The following is a 21631-nucleotide window of genomic DNA, read 5'->3' as shown; positions in this document are numbered from 1 at the left end:
CCACTTGAGCCACAGTGCCACTTCCGGCTTTTTTTCTTTTTGCTTATGTGGTGCTGAGGAATCAAACCTAGGGCCTCATGCATGCGAGGCAAGCACTCTACCACTGAGCTACCTTCGCAGCCCCTGTGTGGGACTCTTATCTCCATTTAACCACCAGAAAACTGGAAGTGGTGCTGTGGCTCAAGTGGTAGAGTGCTTGCCTTGAGCCGAAGAGCTCAGGGGCAGCACCCAGACCCAGAATTCAAGTCCTACAACAGACCAAAAAAAACACCCCAAAAAACATCAGCTTGTGCTGGCTGCCAGTGGTTCACATCTATAATCCTAGCTATTCAGGAGGCCAGGACCTGAAGGATCATGGGGTGAAGCCAACTGGGAAAATTTTTTGGAGACTCTTATCTCCGCTAACCAACAAAATGCCAAACTAGAGTGTGGTTCAAGTGTTAAGGGTATCAGTCGTAAGTGAGAAAGCTGAGGGGAGAGCTCAAGGCTTTGAGTTCAAGCCTCAGTACTAGCACCAAAGTTTTTTTTTTTTTTTTTGGTAAGTCCAGATTCAACAGTATTCCACAATACAGAAGGGGCATTTTAGCAGGGAGGCTGTCCTGTGGATAGGTGCATTTTATAAATTCACATCGAGTTCTGTTGAGCATGAGAAAATGAGGACCTGAGTTCATGCTCGTACCAGCACATGTACACATAAACTAGTCACAAATGAAGAGCATAAGTTATCGAGGAGTAATGTATTTATAAAGGGATGGCCAGCTGTATGTTGCACATGATGCTTGAATATGAAATAGAAAGCCTTACCACCAAGGCACAATGACATGAACACTAGTTGGTCACTAGAAGAGCCAAACGCTGGCACTTGTCTGTTATGAACCAACATGTCTTTGGACAAGTTCCTGAAGCCCTGTCTGGTTATCTTACGTGGATGTCAAACATATAAATCAGATTTTTGGTTTCTCATTGGGTTGTTGAGAAGAAGATATCTTCTGAGATCATTACGAATGAACAAATGAAATTCTCAAGCTCTTTACTGATATATTATGGAAGGAGAGAAGCTAGAAACCAAGAAAGTCTTCATTTACGAATTAAACCCTCCCTTCCTGTTTTTGCTAGGGTTTGAATTCAGGGCCTGGGCATTGTCCCTGCGTTCTTGTGCTCAAAGTTATTATGCTGCCATGTGAGCCATAGCTCTACTTAAAGCTTTTTGGTGGTTATTGGAGATAAGAGTCTCAGGGACTTTCCTGCCTTGGCTGGCTTTGAATCGGAATTCTCAGGTATGAGCCTCCTGAATAGCTGGGAATACAGTTGTGAGCCATTGGTTTCTGGCTCTGCCTCCTCTGTTTTATAATAAAACAAACAATATCAACTTCTTTTACAGCCATTCCACTGATTATTGGTGGTATATTTGTGATTTTTCTAGTGATTTTTAATTATGAATTATGGCTGTTTGCTTTATTTTACAGTTCAGTGAAGAAGAGTGGTAATCACTCCATTTTAGGGTACAATATCTTCGAAACCCAGGAACCTGAGCTTTCGGCATAAACAGCCTGGTATTAATAAACCTGTACAGAATAAAGGGGTCAGCATTAGTTAAGAAACGAATGCACTCTCCTCCTGTTTAACTTGAGAATTAATGTTTTCAACAGATCCCCTGTAAGCAACTTACAGCTTCGCTATGATCAACCAGGCAACAACAGTTTGGAGAATCTGCCACCGGTTGCATCCAGTATAGAACAGCTTTTGGAGCGGCAGTGGAGTGAAGGACAGCAATTTTTATTAGAACAGGGCACTCCTAGTGACAGTAAGTATTCATTTGTCTTGTCTTTAAATAAAGATAAGCAAACAGGCCTATCTTTTGCAGAAGTCACTCCAGAGTAATGTGAAATTATGAGAAACATAACCTGGTCATTTGCTAGAACGAGTCCTGTCCTTATCTGATATAACAGTATGTTGGGGAAGTTTTCTTGCAGTTCTCAAATCTTACTTGTAGACGTTGGCAATAAGAATGTATCTGTATCATATGGTTGTTATGAGGGGGAAAATGTCATGAAAAATGTGATTCACATTGCTTGGCTTATATAAAGTACTTTTAATTGGCTGGCTATTGTTCATAACGTTCACATTGGTGCTGTTTCCTCATTGCACTGTACTTTGTATCAAGACATCATCTCTGTCTTCTGTAAGCTTAAAAGAAAAGTTACTCACATTAGGAGAACTTTTTAAGAAGGATTCTTAAAGTCAAGTGTGGCCAGGTGTCGTTTTAGTATCCTTAAGATTTTAATGATTAGTGCCACAGGTAGAAAATGCCCCAAAAAGTGAGGTTAGCACAGCTAGCGGTGTGATGAAGTGTAACAGTATTAACACAACTGGTTCAGGTGAAAATAAGGTTTCCATCATTTTGGGATAGACACTTGAACTACTTTAAAAAATTAAGACAAAATAATTGTTAGTGGAATTAAGGGTCGGAAATTGTATTTTTAGCAATGGGCCCCCAACCAAAAAAAACGTGAGGAAATTCATGTGAGGATAATCCTTTCAACGTTATGGCTGGAGGACGGGTTTAGCTTTAGTCTTTTGGGCACACTTAAAAATTTCTTGTGGGATCTTGAAGAGGAAGGATAAGATAAATCCTTGGGAAATGACATATGTGTCTATACCAGTAGAGCCATGTCTCATGAGGGCCCTAAGGTTGTGTTAAACAAACACAACTTTTTAATATAGCCATTGCTGTGGCTGGGGGGAAATACTCTGTTATTATAGGTTGGGAAGTCTAAGTCTTGAAAGAAATGAACACAGTATCTGAAGTGACAGGGCTGGACAGAAAGTCAGCCTCTTTACAAACTGCTCCTTTTTCTGGAAAGGGAGAGGCCACAGGGGTGCACACACAGCGCTCCCTGCTGGGGGACCTGTGGAGTAACATGCAGAGCAGCTGGAATTTGAGGTTTCTTGCCAGGTGTCTGGGGCATATGAGATTGATTGATTTATTTGTTGTGCTGGGGATCAGGCTTAGGACTTTGTGCATGTTAAATGTGTGTAGTATCAGTAAGCTACACTGCCAGCCCAGGAGGGCTTAGTTTAAATGACACAACAAAATATGCTCATTGTGGTAAAGAATATTTAGTGTGATTCTTTACGATTGTAAATATGACTTCAATAAAAAGTCATCACAGACATTTGAATTTTTAATTAGGTTTACATTTTGAAGGCAAATAGAAATGATCTGAACCTGATGTTTTTGTGTTCCCTTTTTGGGCGGGGATGTGAAAATAGTTTCCAGATAGTACTTCTAGGAACAGGTATAAAGGTAACATTTATGTCAATATAGAAATTCAGAAATAAACTACAATCAGATATTTTTTAGAATTTATACATTTTTGTGATAAAAGATTATTGCTATATCCACAAAATGTTTAGCCCTAGGCATGGACTTGTTTTTTTTTTTTTTTTTGTCGGTTGTGGGGCCTGAACTCTGGGCGCTGTCCCTCAGCTCTTCAGCTGTAGGCTAGCGCTCTATCACTTGAGCCTCAGCCCTACTTCTGGCTTTTTCTGCTTATGTGGTGCTGAGGAATCGAACCGAAGGCTTCATGCATGCAAGGCAAGCGCTCTATCACTGAGCCACCGTCCCAGTCCCCGGACTTGTTTTTTATTGAAAACTATCAACTGTCTGCTAGTTCTAGGAATGCTGAAGTCATTACACCAACTTCAAGTTGAAAATCGAAGATTAGAGGAACAAATTAAAAACTTGACTGCCAAGAAGGAACGTCTACAGTTACTGAATGCACAGCTTTCAGTGCCTTTTCCAACAATAACAACAAATCCCAGTCCATCTCATCAGCTACATGCATTTTCAGCACAGACTGGTAAGCATAAAAATGTTGATTTTGTAACTAAGGAAATGTATTAAACTCTTAAGTGTCATGTGTGCACTGAGTAATAATCAGTTACCAGTTCTATAAAGTTGTAGAAAGGGAATGCTTGGCCATTTTTGAAGGGCATAGAGAATCCTGTTAAGTGATTTATTTGAATTTGCCCTCACTTCTTTAGAAATAATTTGATGTTGAAATTATTTAAATGTATAATTATCTCTATGAATTTAAAGGTGTACATTCACAACACAGTAGTGTTATCTTTCATACACCTCTTCCCCTTTAAGTTAGTCTGAGGAATAAGACAATTTTTTTTTTTAAATCTGTTATGCGTCTTGAACTAAGGGCCTCAGTGTAGTCCCTGAGCTCCTGTTGCTCAAGGCCAGCACTCTACCACTTTGAACCATAGCTCCACTTCTGGTTTTCTGGCGGTTAATTGGATATTAATCTGTGATTAATATTGCAGACTTTCCTGCCCAGGCAGGCTTTGAACTCAATTCTCAGATCTCAACCTCCTAAGTAGCTAGGATTATAGGTAGCACCCAGCAAGACTAATTTCTTACTATCTAGTGTTATTAGTACGGACATCAGCGTAAGTTTGTTGTTTTGTTTTCCTTTTCTTGGTGCTAGTTATGGGGCTTGAACTCAGGGCCTGGGCACTGTCGCTGAGCTTTTGTGCCCAAGACTACCACTTGAACCACAGCTCCACTTCAAGCTTTTTTGGTGGAGATAGGAGTCTCATAGGCTTTTCCTGCCTGGGCTGGCTTCGAACAATAATCCTCCAATCTCATCCTTTTGAGTCGCTGAGGGTTCCAGGAGTGAGCCACCAGTGCTTGGCAGCGTAAGCTTTCGACAGCCTTTAACCTTATAACATTTCAGGATAAAAAAGGTTTGTTTGTTTTTTCTTTTATTATTCTAGCTCCTACTAGTGACTCCTTGAACAGCAGTAAGAGCCCACATATTGGAAATAGCTATTTGCCCGACAATTCTCTTCCTGTATTAAATCAGGTAATTTTTGCATGGTCATGTTCATTCATGTGTTCTGTGAGCAGTAATGTGTTACGTCACACTAAATCGCGATGCTATTTACTGGTGAAGTCTCTGTTCCTTCTTACATTAGGACCTTACATCCAGTGGCCAGAGCACCAGCGGTTCTTCAGCTCTTTCTACCCCACCGCCCTCTGGGCAGAGCCCAGCTCAGCAGGGCTCAGGAGCCCCTGGCGTTCAGCAGGTCAATGGCGTGGCAGTGGGGGCGCTAGCTGGTGGAATGCAGACTGTGACATCCACTATTCCCTCCGTGCCTGCAGTGGGCGGAATAATTGGAGCTTTGCCAGGTAACCAACTGGCAATTAACGGCATTGTAGGAGCTTTAAACGGGGTTATTCAGACCCCTGTCACAATATCCCAGAACCCTGCCCCCCTCACCCACACGACTGTACCACCTAATGCAACGCATCCAATGCCAGCTACACTGACTAACAGGTAAGAAAACACTGAAATATGATCTGAGTTGTTAAATGCAACATACTATCAGTGCTGTTCATGCTTTGGATTGGAATTTGTAATGTGTTTCTCATAGATGTAGTCGAAGATAAAAATGTACCAAAACTTTGAAATTACATATATGCCTTTCAGAGTATATTTATTTTTGAAATTGATGTAATTCAAATTAAAAAAAATCACTTAGTAAAAGTATTAAATGTATTTTTTGCTGAAAACGTCAGTCTTGATCTGTACTGTCTTTTAAATGTTATTTTTTAGTTTCCTTGTTTATATTCATGTGTAGTAAGTTCTAATGAAAGGTAATGTTACTTTGATTACATATATTGCTTCTTAAGATTGAAGTATAATCTTGTTAACTTTTTAAATCAAAGATTTGGATATAAGTGATAGGCAAATATTTATCTTAAACTTCTAGGAAGAGACTCCCTAGTTTCATTGTACTAGAATTTGATTTTGAATGTTTAGGAAAGGAGACTATAGCCATTCTGTACAGTCCCCATGTTGTGCTTTTAGAGTTAATTTTAAAGAAATTTGTAGTGGTTTCTCATCAGCTATTTCTTCTGGCTTTCTTTTCATTGATATTGATGCTTAATGGGACCATTAAAAAGAGGCTCAATTTTGCTAGATACAGTGGCTCAAGCCTGTGCATCTAGCTAGTTGGAAAGTAGAGATTGGGGAAATCATGGTTTGGGGCTAGTCCAGACAACTGTTTGTGAGACTGTCTTAGGCAATTGCTGGGCTTAGTTTGGATTTTTCTTCCTTTCCCCACTCCCCTACCTCCCAGTGTCGAACAATAATCTCTGGTCCTGGCTCACAGTAGCAATTGTTCGTCCTCTTGTCTGAAATATATGTAGTTAGCATGGGTTAAGTTATCCTTAACCAAAAAATGTTTTATAACAAACACATGTAAATTTCTATTTCCTGAAATAAATCTGTGCCTATTTGGTATATAACAAAAAAACATTTTTTCTTTTTTCTTCTTATGCCAGTTCTTGGGCTTGAATTTGGGGCCTGGACATTGTCCCTGAGCTTTTTTGCTTAATGTTAGCCCTCTACTACTTGAGCCACAACTCCACTTCCGGCTTTTTGGTGGCAAAATACTTTGACAACATGAATTCCTGTTACCCACGTGTATAGAGAAAGAAGAAAAACTGTACATAGTTGTTTAAAGAATGTTATAAAAATTTATTAAGTATTAAATTGCAAAGATGTCTTGCATTTTACATTTCTTAGAAGATAACAAAAATAGATAGTGAAAGTAAGAATTTTAACCCTTTTCCAGTGCCTCGGGACTAGGATTACTTTCTGACCAGCAAAGACAAATGTTTATTCATCAACAGCAGTTTCAGCAATTGTTAAATTCGCAACAGCTCACACCAGTAAGTTCTTCCTTTTGATTATATTTGATTTGTCCTAGGAGCAAGTGTTCTAAGTAGATGGGTATATTCTTTTGTGAAATAATGTTATGGAATGCATCATCCAAAAAGTTTCAGTTGCCATTTTGCAAAGTTGGAAGGCCTAGAAGTGATGTCACGTTCACTGGTTAAGTTACTAATATTACAGTTTGCATCACTGCACTGTTGTTGGCGCTCGTAACTTGAGATGTGTGTATCGTTTATCAAGCTTCATTCTGATAGGGAGATAGATGATGCTTTTTTATGGTGTTAAATGCCGAGAAGCAACATTAGGATAGGAGGATAGAGAATAGAGAGGAGTCTTGTCTTTGTCTTGTGTGTCTTTGTACTTACATCGGTCTGATGGAACTCAGGGCCTCACATATGCTTGGCAAGCACTCTGCCACTGAGCTGCACGACCAGGGAGGATCATTGTAGGTTGGTTGGTCGAGCCTCTTTGGAGGGTAACATTTGAGTATGGACCTGAGCAGAAGTTGGAGTGTACCTCTTTGACTTGGGAGAGATGGGGAGGGGGGCAATCAGCAGTTGTAAAAGATAGGCAGGGATGCCTATGCTGCGTTTCCGAACACGGCAAGGCAGGCAGCATGACTGCAGAGTGGGAAGTAGGCCACAGCAGAGGAGAGGCAGGGAAGCGCCTGTCTGTCAGAAGTGGTTCCTCCTTGTTTGTCTGTGGTGGGAAATTAGGATCTTAAGTGTGGTGGAAGAGTTGTTATTCAAGGTGTTAAAACTTTGTTTTGGAAATGTTTCACTTTACCATCAATAGAGAGCACCATATATTAAATTAAAGCTCCACACACTTACTATCCTACCATAAAATCCCAATGTTTTAGTATTGTTTCATCTAGCCCCAGTTTTCACAAATGGAGCAAGTACACTGAAGAGGGACAGGATAATGGATCACATTTATCTGCTCCATGGAGGACTGTGTGGGTCGCGAGAGGGGGCAGGAGAGATGGGATGCTGATGTCTGCATGGTGAGAATCTGGCATTCTGGTATGTTTTGATAAGAACAAGATTTGCCAGACATGAAAGAATCCTCAATAATTAATGTTGACGTCCATGGAGATTTAGAAGAGCAGAAGGAAATCAGTGTTTAAGAGGAAATCGTAGTTTCATTAAGGGTATAACTTTGTGTTTCCCACCTGTGGATTCTATTATATGGAAAGATTTTTTGAAAACAAAATTTACAGTACTATTAAACTGTACAGACTTTTTGTTGTCATCCCCTGAACAAATACAGTATAAACTAGTCATACAGCAGTTTTGCATTGTATTGGCTGTTATAGAGATGACTTCAAGCCCTCCTTTTGGGGACAAGATCACATTATGTAGTTGTCCTCGAACTCACAATCCTAACTCTGTCTTCTGGGTGCTGGGATTATGGATGTGTGCTACCATGCCTGGCCCTATTGTGCTATTTTATACGAGGGCCTGAAGCATCCTTGGACTTGGGAATCTGGGAACCGGGAGGTAGGGCTGGAAGCATTCTCCCACGAAAACCAACTCTGAGATTTGCTTTGAAGGGCATGTGAAGTGTTGACTAGGCACTTGTCTAATATGAGTCTTGATTCCCAGGAAAGGATGTAAAAGCTAGAACTGTGGGGTCATTGTTGGGTGAATGATGCTAAGAATGAGATCTGATGGCACCTGCTAGCGGATAAGGATAATGTAGAGAAAAGGCTGTCCACGAGGTATAAGAGCAGCTACGACAGTGGTGTCCTAGGGGCCAGGAAAATATTTTCAGAAAGGGAACCTGTGAGATTCAATCATTGGATTTGGTTGCTTAGAAGTTTATGACAAAAGGCAGTGTTTTCTGTAAAGAGAGTATAGAACTCCCCAGCCCACAGTTTGCGGATGGCAGTGTAAGCTGACTCAGTTTCCTCTGAGGAGTGTGTCAAGATCTACAGAAGTGAGCAAACCACCCTGGACCCAGCCGTCCAGCCCTGGTTATGTCCTCTGGGAAAGGAATTCACAATGTGCAAAAGAACAACATTCTTGGAACTAGCATGGAGAGCATGTAATGCACTGTGTAGTCACCCTGCAGACTTTTATATGCCGAGGATAGTGAGCTGCTGGGAGGGGCAACATGGTGGATCCTACAGTTATGTGAAGCAAAGGAAGATAAGCACAATCGGATCTGGATCCCCAGATAACTATCCACAGAAACTTTCACTAAACAGAAAGAGCTCTTTCTGGCATTAGAGGTCAGGGCAGTGGGGAGCAGCATAGGAGAAGGGCAGGATCTTGAACTTGGCCTGAGTGAGGTTACACAGTGTGGCATCAACGTGCGCCTTCTCCCACATCCTGCATGTTCTAGCTCCAAAAAATGGTTAAGAAAAACTTCATTAGGTGGTTGAGACGAAAATAGGAGGGAAAACGAAGCATATAGAACTCAGGACCTCCAGTAGTATAAAAAGTTATGGTAGGGGGCTGGGAAGGTGGCTCAGTGGTAGAGCGCTTGCCTTGCATGCTTGAGGCCCTGGGTTCGATTCCTCAGCACCACATAAGCAAAAAGAAAAAAGCCTTAAGTGGCGCTGTGGCTCAAGTGGTAGAGTGCTAGCCTTGAGCTGACGAGCTGAGGGACAGTGCCCAGGCCCAGAGGTCAGGCCCCACGAATGGAACCCCCCTTCCCCCCCTGTAATCCTAGCTACTCAGGAGGCTGAGATCTGAGGTTCGAGGCTCAAAGCCAGCCCAGGTAGGAAAGTCCGTGAGACTCTTATCTCCAATAAACCACTAGAAAACCGGAAGTGGCCCTGTGGCTCAAGTGGTAGAGCACTCGCCTTGAGCTGAAGAGCGCAGGGACAGTGCCCAAGCCCAGAGTTCAAGCCCCACAACCCCCCCCCAAAAAAAAGCCCCCCTGTCAAACTTGAGTGGGAACTTTGAACCGAATATGACAAGGGTTTGAGGAATATGACAAGGGTTTGAGCCACATGATGACTTGCCTTCCCAAAGCTGCTGCTCTGCTTGCTCGTCACGGACCACCTGCTTGACGACAGGTCTTGATGTTGTTTTGAAATAGGCTGTCCACACATAAAACTGGTATGTTGTAATAGATGGCGCCATTTAGTGCAGCATGTTTTCCTAGAAGGGTGTGTGTGAATACTGATGTTTGAACTCAGAACTTGCTAGGCAGGTGTCCTGCCGCTTTGTTCCCAGCAAAGTTCTTTTTTGATTTCTTCATAGTACGAATGTGGTGTACCTTTAATGCTAAAGGAAGGAAATGCACAATGCAGGCCTTCCTGACTGCTTTATTCTGAGGCTGGAACTCACTCTGTCCCATGTTTTCACCGAAGGAGCAGCACCAAGCTTTTCTGTACCAGCTGATGCAGCAGCGCCACCCGCCAGAGCTGCAGCAGCTCCAGCTCCCAGGCCCGGCACAGATCCCCATCAACAACCTTCTGGCAGGCACTCAGGCACCCTCGCTGCACACCCACACCGCGGCCACCAACCCCTTCCTCACCATCCACGGGGACAGTGCAAGCCAGAAAGTCTCAGTAAGTGTGTGCTCTTTGTTACAGCTAATGAAAGAATGAGAGCTGTGGGGGCTAGTCTGAGTTGATCATTTTCTAACCTTTTTAAAAAGCCATCATTTCCCTGATATTTTCTTCTTAAAATCAGTTGTTTCAACAGCTGGATATTGTAAGCACAAAGGACCTAAGCCAATTTACATATCCCCTAAGTACAGCAATTTGAATTTGCACATAAGGGTTTGAAGGCCTTTTTAATTCAGCAGTTTACAAGATGGAAATATGTTTTAATTAGCAAGTTGTATAGGAGAGTCCAATCAAAAGATAATAGTTGGTGGTTTTTACAGCAAGTTTACTTAATTAATTTGCTTGTAGAACCACTATATAATTTACAAGTATTTGTATTATTTTACTCCAAAATGCCTTTTAAGATTGAATTACATTTGTAATGTAATAATACATGAATCCTTGGGTAATAATCTAAGTATGTTATCAAGCTTTTTTGGTGCCTCTCCTGAGGCTTAAAACCTCAGGGCTTGGACATTGTCCTTGAGCTTATTGTAAGCTTTTTTGGTCAAAGCTAGTGCTCTGCCACTTGAGCCACAGCTCAGTTGGAGGTGAGAGTCTTAATGGCTGGCTTTCCTGCCTGTACTTTGTTGAGCCCCTGACCAGCTAGGATTACAGTTGGGAGCTACCAGTGCCCAACTTACTCCAATGCTTTTTGCTTGTCCTTTTGTTTTGCCAGTTTCCTGATTGTGAGTGTAGTTACCACAAACCTTGTTACCTGTCCAGTGTTATTCTTACAGAAAATTTCAGTAGTTCTGCACTAATATAGAAAGTTTTGGACTTTTTTTTCCTATGCTTTATCTCCAGTATTTTTTTCTTGTAGTAAAAAATTAATTACAAGCTAAATTTTCCTGAATTATACAATATGAGGTACATTTTTAATAGTAGAACCACATGATAAACAGAAAAATGAACAAAGGTGTGTATAATCCCAGCTGTCAGGAGGATGAGCAGGACTGTAGTCTGGCTACAGAGTGAGACTTTATCTCAAAATCAGTCCCTCAGAAACAAATGAGTACTACTTAGCTACTAGAAGAAAGCAGGGATGGGATGTAACCTACTGAGTTCCCATCTTATCTGCACAGGTACATGAAGTTTCAATCTTTAACAGGCAGTAATCCCACTTTTCATAGAGGAGTAAATCAAGAGTCAGAGGTTAAAGTTCAAAGGACAAACAGCAAATGTGGGATCAGAGCTGTGTCTTTCTTGGTTCATTATCAATACCGTTACTGCTTCTGTGGACAAGTGGGTTGGGAGGATGATACTGCATGCATTCTGTAACAACTATATCCTGCAGATGGGCACCCTGCCTTTAGTTACTGTGGAGCTTAGTGTTTTTTAAAAGTAGTTCTTACTAATGTCTTTATTAGGCAGAAAAGTAGCCAATTTGCAGAAAAAAATGAAGGCTTAGCCATACACATTTCATCAGATTCAGTTTGAGTGTATTACAAATGTTAGCCAAAACTGATTTCATTCTTCATTGGTTATAACTGCAGAGACTTAGTGATAAAACTGGACCGGTAGCGCAAGAGAAAAGTTGACACTTGAAGCACCTAAAGCATTTCCTATCCTGCTGTTCTGGCACTTCTCTGGCTGCTGCCACAGTCCTGTTCCAGCTATGACGAGAGGCAACAAGAAACCGCACAGCAAAGGATGGCCAGAAGGACATTCTTGTAAGGCTTTGATTTTCTTGTTGCTTTGTTGCACTGAAGTGGAATTCCCACTCCCCATCCAAAGTATTTGAACTTTGAAAGAAAATTTAATAATTATCTCTTGTCAGTGAAATAACTCACATCTAGAGAGTTTTATCAACCCAAGAAAACTTTAATATAGTTGGTGCAAAATTGAAGACTTTTTCATTTATGAACTTTTTGGTTTTCTTGTACAAGTTGGAATCTGAAATTATCTTGTTTGGGATACAGTATGCTTGCTCTTGTGAGTCGGATCTTAAATTTTAAGGAACTGTCTTAATTCTCCTCGAGTTTTATTCATTAAAAAGTAACAATTATATAGGTCATCCAACTGGTACTTTTTTCCTTTCTAAAGCGATCTGGCCTGTTTTGATAATCAAGTTTGGAGGGAAATGTCTGCTTCTGCTAAAGGTAATTTTCTTTCTAAATGCCTTTTAAGTGTTAAGACCTACTTATATTAGAAAGAAACATGTGTTAAGTGAGTTTGAAGGCTGCTGGGGTAACCAGATCAACTCAAAGTGAAAGATTTTTTTCAGAAAGAGAGGCCGCTCTGGAAACTACTGGTAGGGTCTGGCCTTAATCAAGTGCCTGTTAGGACCTCCCTGAGTTGCAGCGGCTCTATAGACAGCAGAGCTCCAGCTAGTCAGGCCTTGTAAGTGGCAGGAATGGCTGTGAGCAGCAGCAGCAGCAGCAGCAGCAGCCTTCCCCGTGCTTGCTTGCTTCTGCCTTTGTTGAAAACTCTCTGTGCCACTGTAGCTAGCTCAGGCGAAACTATTACCTGGGTATTGTCCACTAATGAGTCACAAGAAATGAGTGGATCTGGTTAGGATATGTGTTTTGTCTAAACACCAATTAAAATAGACCCCGGCCACTATGGCTCCATTGACTAGAGTGAAATCAGACTTTACTTACAGTCCTTCCACTTTGGGTAGCCATGCTCTTGATGTGACAGTACAGCAGAATAACAAACAAACAAAAAAAAAAAACGAGATGTAATCTGTACTTAAATGTGTGAGTTATTAGTGGAAAAGACCCAGCTGTAATTAGACCTCCACTGTGTACTTAGCTGGAAGAACATGTTAATTCTGCAATATGTTTCTTGGTTAAACATTGCACAGTTCTTACCTCATTTCTGTAAATAATGTTTTGTGAATCTGTTTTGTATTGTGAAAAATTCATAAGATAACATTGATATTTTGATTTGTAATATTTCTAATTGGTAGATTTAACTGAGAAAAGTAAAATTAATTTATTTTTATATGTTCAGGGGAATTTTAAAGAAAAATCAAATCTTTTGTAGATAATTAAAAAAAATCAGTGGCTTATTTTACTTATTTAACCCACTGGTTGTTATTCTGTAACAATTTGTATAAATGGTAAATTTTGAATGTGTTGTTATTTTACCTAGATGTAAAATTCCACATGTATTAAAATGTACAAAGTTTTTGTTAATAAAATATAATAATGTTCATAACTCTGTGTCACTCCTGTTTGAGGGGACGGCAGTCCCGAAGGTCACCGTGTAGTGCTAGGGTGCGCCTGTGCCTGGAGCCGCCATGCACCACCACGTTAGGCGTAGACTACACCGCAGAGCAAGAGAACCCTGCTCAGAGAGGGCAGTCAGGACAGGGGAGGACGGAGAAGGTAATGGTCACACCCGTTTACACAGTTAGAATGCACTGCCCTGTCCTTGAGAGGGAAACACACATCCATTTAGAGGTCCTTGGCTTTGGAGGCGTGAGATGGTACTTTCTAAAAATAATGTCTACACTTAACCAAATCAGAGTATACTGATGGGTATAATTTCATCCCAGTAATTAAGAGTTGAATGAACAAGAAACTCATGTTCTAGTTTTCTAATTTTGTTAAGGGATAAATCTGAGGTTCCTAGAGATTGTTTTATACACAACTTAAAAGAAACAATTCTAGAAAGTCTTATTCCTAAAGCTGAGGAGTACCACTGGAGGGATGAGCGGGGGCTCATCCACGTCTCCTTCATTTCAAGCTAATAGCAGACTATAAATCAAATATAATTAGGACGTGTGTGTTCTTTATTTTGGCCTTCATCTTGGTGAGCTTCAGCCACTAGCCTGTGACCCCTTGTGGAAGCCTGGAGTGCTGACTCCTGGGGTGCTTTGTGATGGGAAAGTGGGGATGCTTGGGCAGAGCTGCTGCTCTGTGGTTGGTTCCAAGTCCTGGAGGAGGGGGCTGGAGGGAGGGACATCTACATTGGTCCCCAGGAGGTGTGATGCATGGGGTAGGAGCGAACAAGATGAAGCACAAGCAAGCCACCAAGTTGTTTTTTCTCAGCTCTCAATTACCAGCTGAAGAAGGGGAAGGAAACTCCCTGTAGCTGCTAGCTCCATCGGGGACCCTCAGGCAGGAGAGAGGCCCATGGAATTGGACAGCACTTGCCTTACTATGAAGTGGGATTTTGCTTTTTACAAGTGGGTCATGTTCTTCTGACTAAAAGTTGCAGAGATACAACTATCTCAGTTTCACTTAATGTAAATGAAACAGACATTTTTAACACCATCTTTTTTTTGTACAACAGCCTTTCAAAATGAAATAGCTGTGGGCTTCTCTTTTGCTATGCTAGGAATATGCTAGGGTCTCTTGGTGGCTCGCACTGAGCTAAATCCCCAGCTCCAGGGAATCCTATTTTTAAAATAATTTTATGTCTTTACTAGTTTAAGCCAGGCTGGGCAGTGTCTTATGCTTGTAATCCAACTACTAAGGATGCAGAGATCAGGATGACTGGTTTAAAAGCCAGCTCAGGCAAAAGAGCTAATGAGCTTCCCATCTCAGTCAATAAATCGGGCAACCCAGCTATTCAGGTGGCCGCAGCAGGAGGACTGCAGCCTGAGGCTATCTGTAGGCATAAAACTAAGACTAAAGCAAAAAAAAAAAAAAGGCTGGGAGTGTGGATCAAGCGATAGAGCACATGCACCTCAAGGACCAGACATGGGATTCAGACTCCAGCATGGACAAAAAGAACAAAACTGTTAACTGTCATTGGTTTCCTCATCTTGTTATTTACGACAAAGGAAATGCTATTTCCATACCAATCGGTAAGCAGAGGCGCCTGTGGCTGCTGGCTGCTGGCTTTGTGTCAGGTGGAATGTAGCAGGACTTCCGGAAGCAGCAGCTTTCCTTTCACGCTGTGTGAGGAGAGACTGTGCCTTCTCACTCACCCCTGTCTGTGGGCTTTGAGGTTTGGGGTTGCAGTCACATGACTTTTCTAATCCAGGTCATCACGGCGCCTCCAGGCCACTTGAACACTGGCAAGGATTAGCATTCACAGTTAAAGTCCTCAGCACTGTTTGAAATAAAAAACTTGTGGCTGAGCTCAGCAGCTCAAGCCTGTAATCCTAGTTTCTTGGGAAGGGGAGATTAGGGTGAGTGTGTGCAGGTGTGTGTGTGTGTGTGTGCGCGCAGGGTAGTGAGCCAGCAGCTGGGTAGGGTGAGTGAGTGTGTGTGTGTGTGTGCAGGGTAGTGAGCCAGCAGCTGGGTGCAACACACCTGTCCTCGATCCACTGTTGGCCCAGGGAAGCACAGATAGGAGGGTAACATCCCAGCTTGGCCCAGGAACGTGAAAACAGCACAAGAAGCTGGCAAGAGCAGCTCAAGCGGTGGACCACCTGCTTGGGAGTGCAATGCTGGAGTTCAAACCCTATACCCCCAAAACAAACAACCCATCAAATTCGCTGGGCCTGGGGAAGGGTGAAGGGACAACTGCATTGTTTTCTAGACTTGGGGACCATAAATAGGGCCCCAAATAGCATGCCATTCATTACCTCTTCAAGTAACCTTATCTTTTTGTCAGTAACTCAAATGTCAGGAGTAGCTTTCAAGCTGCCTGAGTTTAGTTTCCAGGTTTTGGTCACAGTTCTTTCAGGTAAAGCAGCAGCTTGTGTAAGAGCTGTGCTTACCTGCGGGGTAGCTGCTCCGCAGCGCTGGTCAGGAGACTGCGGGCTGCCTGCGAAGCTGCCAGACCCCACGCAAGGCCCCAGCGACCTGGCTTGTTAACAGCACTTCATGGCACCCTGGAATGCATGTTCCGTTCTCCCAGGACTTGAGGCTCACAGAGGGGAAGCCATCATTTGCTGTGGAAAGATGGGCTGGTACAAAGAGCAGGAATGACCTGACATGGGGAAGGTAGGAGGCACCTGCAGATATCTGCTCAACACATCAGCAAGGACAACGCCCCCCCAGAGGGTGTCTATCAAGATGTCCCTTGCACAACTGCACCCCTTGCCATGCCAAAGCAAACGCAAGCTGCCCTGTTCTTGGTGTCTCCTGGCCTGCGTTTTTACCACGGCTCACTGATGACTGGAAATAAAGGCCTGGGCCAGGGCTCAAAGGCAAAGGCCTTTGGCTCTGCAGATTGCCAGTCAGAGCTCTGACGTAGCACTGCTCTTGCCCAGGTGTGCAGGCTGTGGGGGCCCACTGCACAAGCTCAGATGCCAACACACGGTGCTGTCCCAGATGCACCCAGATGGTGATCATGGCCTGCCACTCAGGGAACCAGGGGAGCTAGGAAGAAATGCGAAGAACCACACTGATGCTAGTGTTCAACTGGGCTGAAGAACTCTGGGCTCCTTAGGGGCAGGGATAACTGAGAAAGAGGCAGAAAGTGTGGTTACAGACAAGGATTAGCACAGCACACCCTGCTTTGGGTGGTAGCTCATCAGTTGGCTCTGAAGGAGAGATTGATAGAGTCCCTTTAGGAGAGGGCCTGGAGAGAGGTAGAGTTGCAGGTCTGTCTGGTAGTTTTGGAAATCAGGGAAGGACACAGTGCCTTGCATGAATTCTGCTAGTATTTAGATCAAGGGCTGTAGAATACAACCTCCGTGTGAGACTATTGACAGCAAAGATCATTGGAGAGGTGCTGGGAGACTAGTAAGAGAAAAGGCAGAAGTTCAGAGGTATAGAGGTCAAAATGTTTAGAAATCAGGATGATTCAGAAATCTAGGCTTTATTTACATTCATTTCATTCCCCAAAGAATCAAAGACTGGAGAAAGTTCAAAGATGAACTATACCAAGTCATCAGGTGAGGTAAGGTGAGCCTCCAAAAGGCACAGTTCTTAGAAAGTGACACGAACAGGAGCAGTATAGTAGGAAAGAAACAAGAGACAAGACAAGGGTGTAAAGAGCACGGCATGTGGCAAAGGCAACTAACGGTACAGTGGCATTATCACTGGGCGGGCGCTGCACTCTACAGAGCTGCATAAAACCAGTCAGGTGAGCCTGCTTTAACAAAATTACGAGCAACAGAAACTTTTATCAACGGTGCTGGAAGCTGGAAGGCTGAGGTCAGGGTATAGGATGGCCAGTTCCTACCTTGATCAGCTGTGAGCTCCCGTGCTAGGGAAAGGATGGGCTGGCTTTATGGTCTTGGAGAAAGTCACACATCTCATTCTACAGGGGTTTACCTTCCTGCCCTGCCCTGCATGACTTGTAGCACAGTGGCGAAATACTTGCGAGAACAACTTAAAGGAGAAATTGTGTGTAGTTTGGAGGTTCAGTCTGGTCAGTACGCAGAACATGGTGGGAGGTTCTCAGACAGGAAATAGCAGAGGAGAGGCTAGGGGCAAGATACTACTGAGACCCCCAACACAGCGCCAGCTGACTCCCTAGGCTTCAATACACTTGCCTGTGGGGACATTTCATACATAAACTGTAGCACCCCTACAGGCTGCATTGCATTTGAAGTCAGGGATTCAGATTCCTGGGGTCAGGGCTACCTTTCTACTGCTTTATAGGCCTGTGTCTCCTATCCTCCAGCCTCAGCCTCCCACAGCACCATCTGCCGAGTGTCAGCAGCTTGCTGTGAGAACGCAGGTGTTGGGCTTTGCCACTGGGTGCTGCCAACAGCAGCAGAGGGTCAGGGTGGCAGCAGGCTGCCCACACCCAAGGCTTGCCCTGGCATTGCTCTCAGGCCAACAGGCCAGGCTGAAATGTCCACACCCAATTTTTAAATCCTCTCATTGCTGGGGAAGGAACCCAGGGCTTCCTATGTACCAGGAAACTGCCCTGGACTGCACCTGGCCCCAGCTTAACCAGACAAGACAGATCTGCCTGCAGCCACAGAACAGGTCTGGTGGGGGCTCTTTAAGCCAAGCTCTTAAGGGAAACTAAGTCAAGTATGTGGCCCAATCATGGACCAAGAAGGTCTGAAAGAGCTGGAGCTATTTCACCCTCGATTTTTTGAGTAATTACAGACACACACACACACACACACACACACACAAACTTCATTTTCCTTTATGACTTAGAGGCAGAAAATAAATGAGCAACTATCCACACAAATCTTGGCCTGTGTCATTATTTAAAGTTAGAATTTCTTTCCCTGTTGTCTTTTTCTCCCTCCCCTGCCCCCCCACGCCATGCTGGGGTGGGTTCCAGCAAGGGCCTTGCAGCACATGCTAGGCGAGTGCTCTGCCCAGAGGTGAGTTGCTGCCCCCCCCCCCCATTCCCAGTTCATGAGGACCCAGGACCTGCTTTCCAGCTGCCGGGGCTCTTGATTTGGGCCACCCAGTTGGGCAATAGGGCTACATTTCCTTCAGAACACCTCTAGTGGCTAGGATTCCGTGGCAGCTCCCGTGTGAATGGGAGCCAGCATGGGAGCAGCAGCCTGCCTGGCTAGGTGAAAGCCTCTCTGGCCTGGTCCCAGGCAGCTACGGTGGGGGAGAAGATGGGGCACAGACTGAGCCACTTGGCTCAGCTCCCTGTGGACCTACTCTTTCAGATGCTGGGGTCACCATACCAGAGAGAAGCCAGTAGCTGCTCTGCATGTATGTTCATTCAGCTCTGAACAGGGAAAGCCCAAGGCCACACGCATTGCTGTAATGGCCCTGGCAAGTTCCTCTGGCTCCCAGCTACAGGTGGAGTGGAGGCAGGGTGGTCTGGGAGAGAGGGTGAGGGGGCAACGACCACCCTCCTCCCTGTAGACTTCAGACCCTTGCTGCCGCAGTCACTCACCGCTCTTGTCAACCCACAGAGCGCTTTGGCCAGGCTCTACAGGAGCCTTTCCCAGGAAGAAATGCCAATCAGGGCACATGCTTCCCTACCTTCACACTCCGGGCTGACCCCTGCCTGGCACCCCATGCTGCCCGCTCAGAAGCGAGGGTCTAAAGGGAGAACTGAGACATTCCACTCATTTCCTAGCCATTATGTAGGTGTCGGCATTGTTTTGGGACCATTCATGGAGGTGAAGAAACACTTCGCGCTAAGGGACCGACCTTGAGCTATGGAAGGCTGCAGAGGCCCGAGAGCACCTGGACGGTGCAGCTGGGGTGGTAGCGTAGCTCTGGCCCAGGTGGGTCTCTGGGCCTGGCTTGCCTGAGCACAGGGTGCCTCAGAGGCTGGGGGCAGATGCACATACCAACTCCACCTGGGGCTTATTAACCCAAAGGCAAAGCAAAGTTTGAAATCTCTTAGCCACCCCCATACACAGAGTGATCTGGTAAGTTCTGCCCACACGGGGCATGGGCTGGAGCTGGCCTCTGCACGAACCACATGCAACCATTTGGCCCATCTTGGCCCTCTTCCTTCCTTCACTCACTGGTCTAGATTCAAGATTTACTTCTGGCCTCAAGTCTGCTCCTTCCTTAAATCACCTCTGAGGAGGAAGAGGGGAGCCCAAACGGAGGTCATCCTGGGAGACATGGCGCTTGTCCCACAGTGAGATGTTCTCCTGGGGGTTCGGCCTGTGTGTGTGTACATGTGCCAGTTCTGGGGAGTGTGGGTGCTGCCCCTGAGCTTTTGTGCTCAAGGCTAGCACTCTACCACTTTAAGCCACAGTGACATTTCCAAATTTTTGGTAGATAACTAGAGATAAGAGGCTTACAGACTTTCCTGTCCAAGCTGGCTTCAAACTGTGATCCTCAGATCTTGAGTAGCTATAATCACAGGCATGAGCCACCAGTGCCTGGCAGTTCTGGCTATTTTTAAGTGTCAGGTTCATCTTCAGAAAGCCAAGTCCCCCACTGCTCATGGCACTCCCAGGAATGTACTGTGGGTGCTAGAAGAAGATCCCCTCATTGAGGCCTTGTGTAGGGCCTGGTGAGCAGCTACCAAAAGGTCTGGGCAGAGTAGGGGCAGGGCCCACAAGGCCCTCCACCTGCGACAGTGTACGTTCATATTTGGTCAGGTAAGTCTCATCTAACAAGGGAAATTTTAAAAATCACATGGCAACTTCCCTCCTTTTCTCAAAAACAAAAAACAAAACAAACAACCCAAAAACGAAGGAGCAGCTGACTCTCCTGAGACAGCAAGGAAAGCAAAGGCCCCGTGCGGAGGTGGTGTGCAGGGAGGCAGGGAGCATCTGAAGGACCAGGAGGACTTTCCTGCACTTGGGGAAGGGGCCGAGTGAGCATGGTTGGCCTGGCCTGGCTCTCATGCAGCCTTTGGGAGCCAGAAGCCCACACCTGTTCCCTCGTCCTCCCTTAGTCCTTAACCGAACCCCTCAGCTTCCAGAGCACCCAGGGGAGGGGCATGGAGAACGACTCTTACCAGGAAGGCAGAAACGGGCATCAGTAGAAACCATGCTGGAGCCATACATTCTTAAGAAGTCTAGAAAAGACGCAGATGGTAAACAAGGTGAGGGATCCTAGTATCAACTCACTGCATGTTATAAAACGCCCCAAAACCTGTGATGGGATTTATAGCAGGGGACAGGAATGGCAGGATGCTGACAGAATGTCACAGCTGTGGAAGACCTTGCTCGTGCTCCCGCCGGGCAGGTGCTGCTTTACTTCCCTGAAGCTTCCCTAAAGTGAATGGAGAAGTGGGCCACGTCCACACGTTCACAGGAACTGTCTTGGCACACTACCAGCTGCCTAATGACAAAGGCGGATCCGCGAACCCCAAAAAGACCACAGAGCCCTTAGTGGGGCACTTGCTGTCTATCAATTTTACAAAGACCCTTTTAGATTGAACTAGCTGAGCCTCTGAGGGGTAGGTAAGTTCCCCACAATCTCCACTCAGAGGTAAGGGAAGGACTTGGGGCTTACCTGGTCCCATGTTCTCCTAGGGAGAGGTGACTTCTGCCACCCCAAGTTTTCTTTAGGAGACTTTAACTCATGTCAATCTTTAGAGAAAAATGACATCTTTATACACATGTGCTCTAGTTGTCTGTTATTCATTGAACTATTTTCAAGTGCAACATATACAGACAGTAATAGTTTAAACACAAACAGTAAAAAAGAATTAACAGTATAGGAGGATGACTTCAACCTAGGTCCCCCGAAAGAGGAGCCTGTTTTTCTAGTTCCTGAAAATGCTACACACTTTCTGGGCACATCTACCTGTTGAGGACAACTTCTAAGCTGCCCAAACTTAAGACTTGGTTTAGATTTTGTTCTAGAGATATGTACTCAGACACAAAATGACATGACTGTGTTCCGTGGCCACACTTTAGAGAAACGATAGCTTGAATTTTTATACATTAGCTCACTTACGTTTTCCTTCAAAAACTTGGCTGCCTGGTTGCCAGAAGATACAATACTGTTTGAATTGAAATGTTCTCCCAAAAGAATCCTTCCAGTGAGGAGAAATGAAGTAATCTGCCAAATATCCCAAATCCTTCCCCCTTAACACAAGATTTGTTTAAACA

The 21631-nt window shown here is 44.4% G+C and overlaps 1 protein-coding gene across 7 annotated transcripts in view; it reads left to right on the top strand.

Moving 5' to 3' along the window:
• The window catches only part of Mllt10 (myeloid/lymphoid or mixed-lineage leukemia; translocated to, 10), a 198626-nt gene extending 185145 nt beyond the window's left edge, over window positions 1-13481 (top strand). For all 7 annotated transcript variants that reach the window (XM_013014683.1, XM_013014686.1, XM_013014688.1 and 4 more), the window contains 7 exons: window positions 1650-1804; window positions 3675-3863; window positions 4789-4877; window positions 4990-5351; window positions 6655-6751; window positions 10081-10281; window positions 11817-13481. In XM_013014683.1, the coding sequence (XP_012870137.1) occupies window positions 1650-1804; window positions 3675-3863; window positions 4789-4877; window positions 4990-5351; window positions 6655-6751; window positions 10081-10281; window positions 11817-11861 (1138 nt within the window). In that variant the 3' untranslated portion in view covers window positions 11862-13481. The remainder of the gene's footprint in view (window positions 1-1649; window positions 1805-3674; window positions 3864-4788; window positions 4878-4989; window positions 5352-6654; window positions 6752-10080; window positions 10282-11816) is intronic.
• The last annotated feature ends 8150 nt before the right edge of the window (window positions 13482-21631 follow it).

The sequence above is a fragment of the Dipodomys ordii genome, unplaced genomic scaffold, assembly GCF_000151885.1.
Source record: "Dipodomys ordii isolate 6190 unplaced genomic scaffold, Dord_2.0 Scaffold24, whole genome shotgun sequence".
NCBI lineage: Eukaryota > Metazoa > Chordata > Mammalia > Rodentia > Heteromyidae > Dipodomys > Dipodomys ordii.
This window is presented reverse-complemented; position numbering and strand designations above follow the sequence as displayed.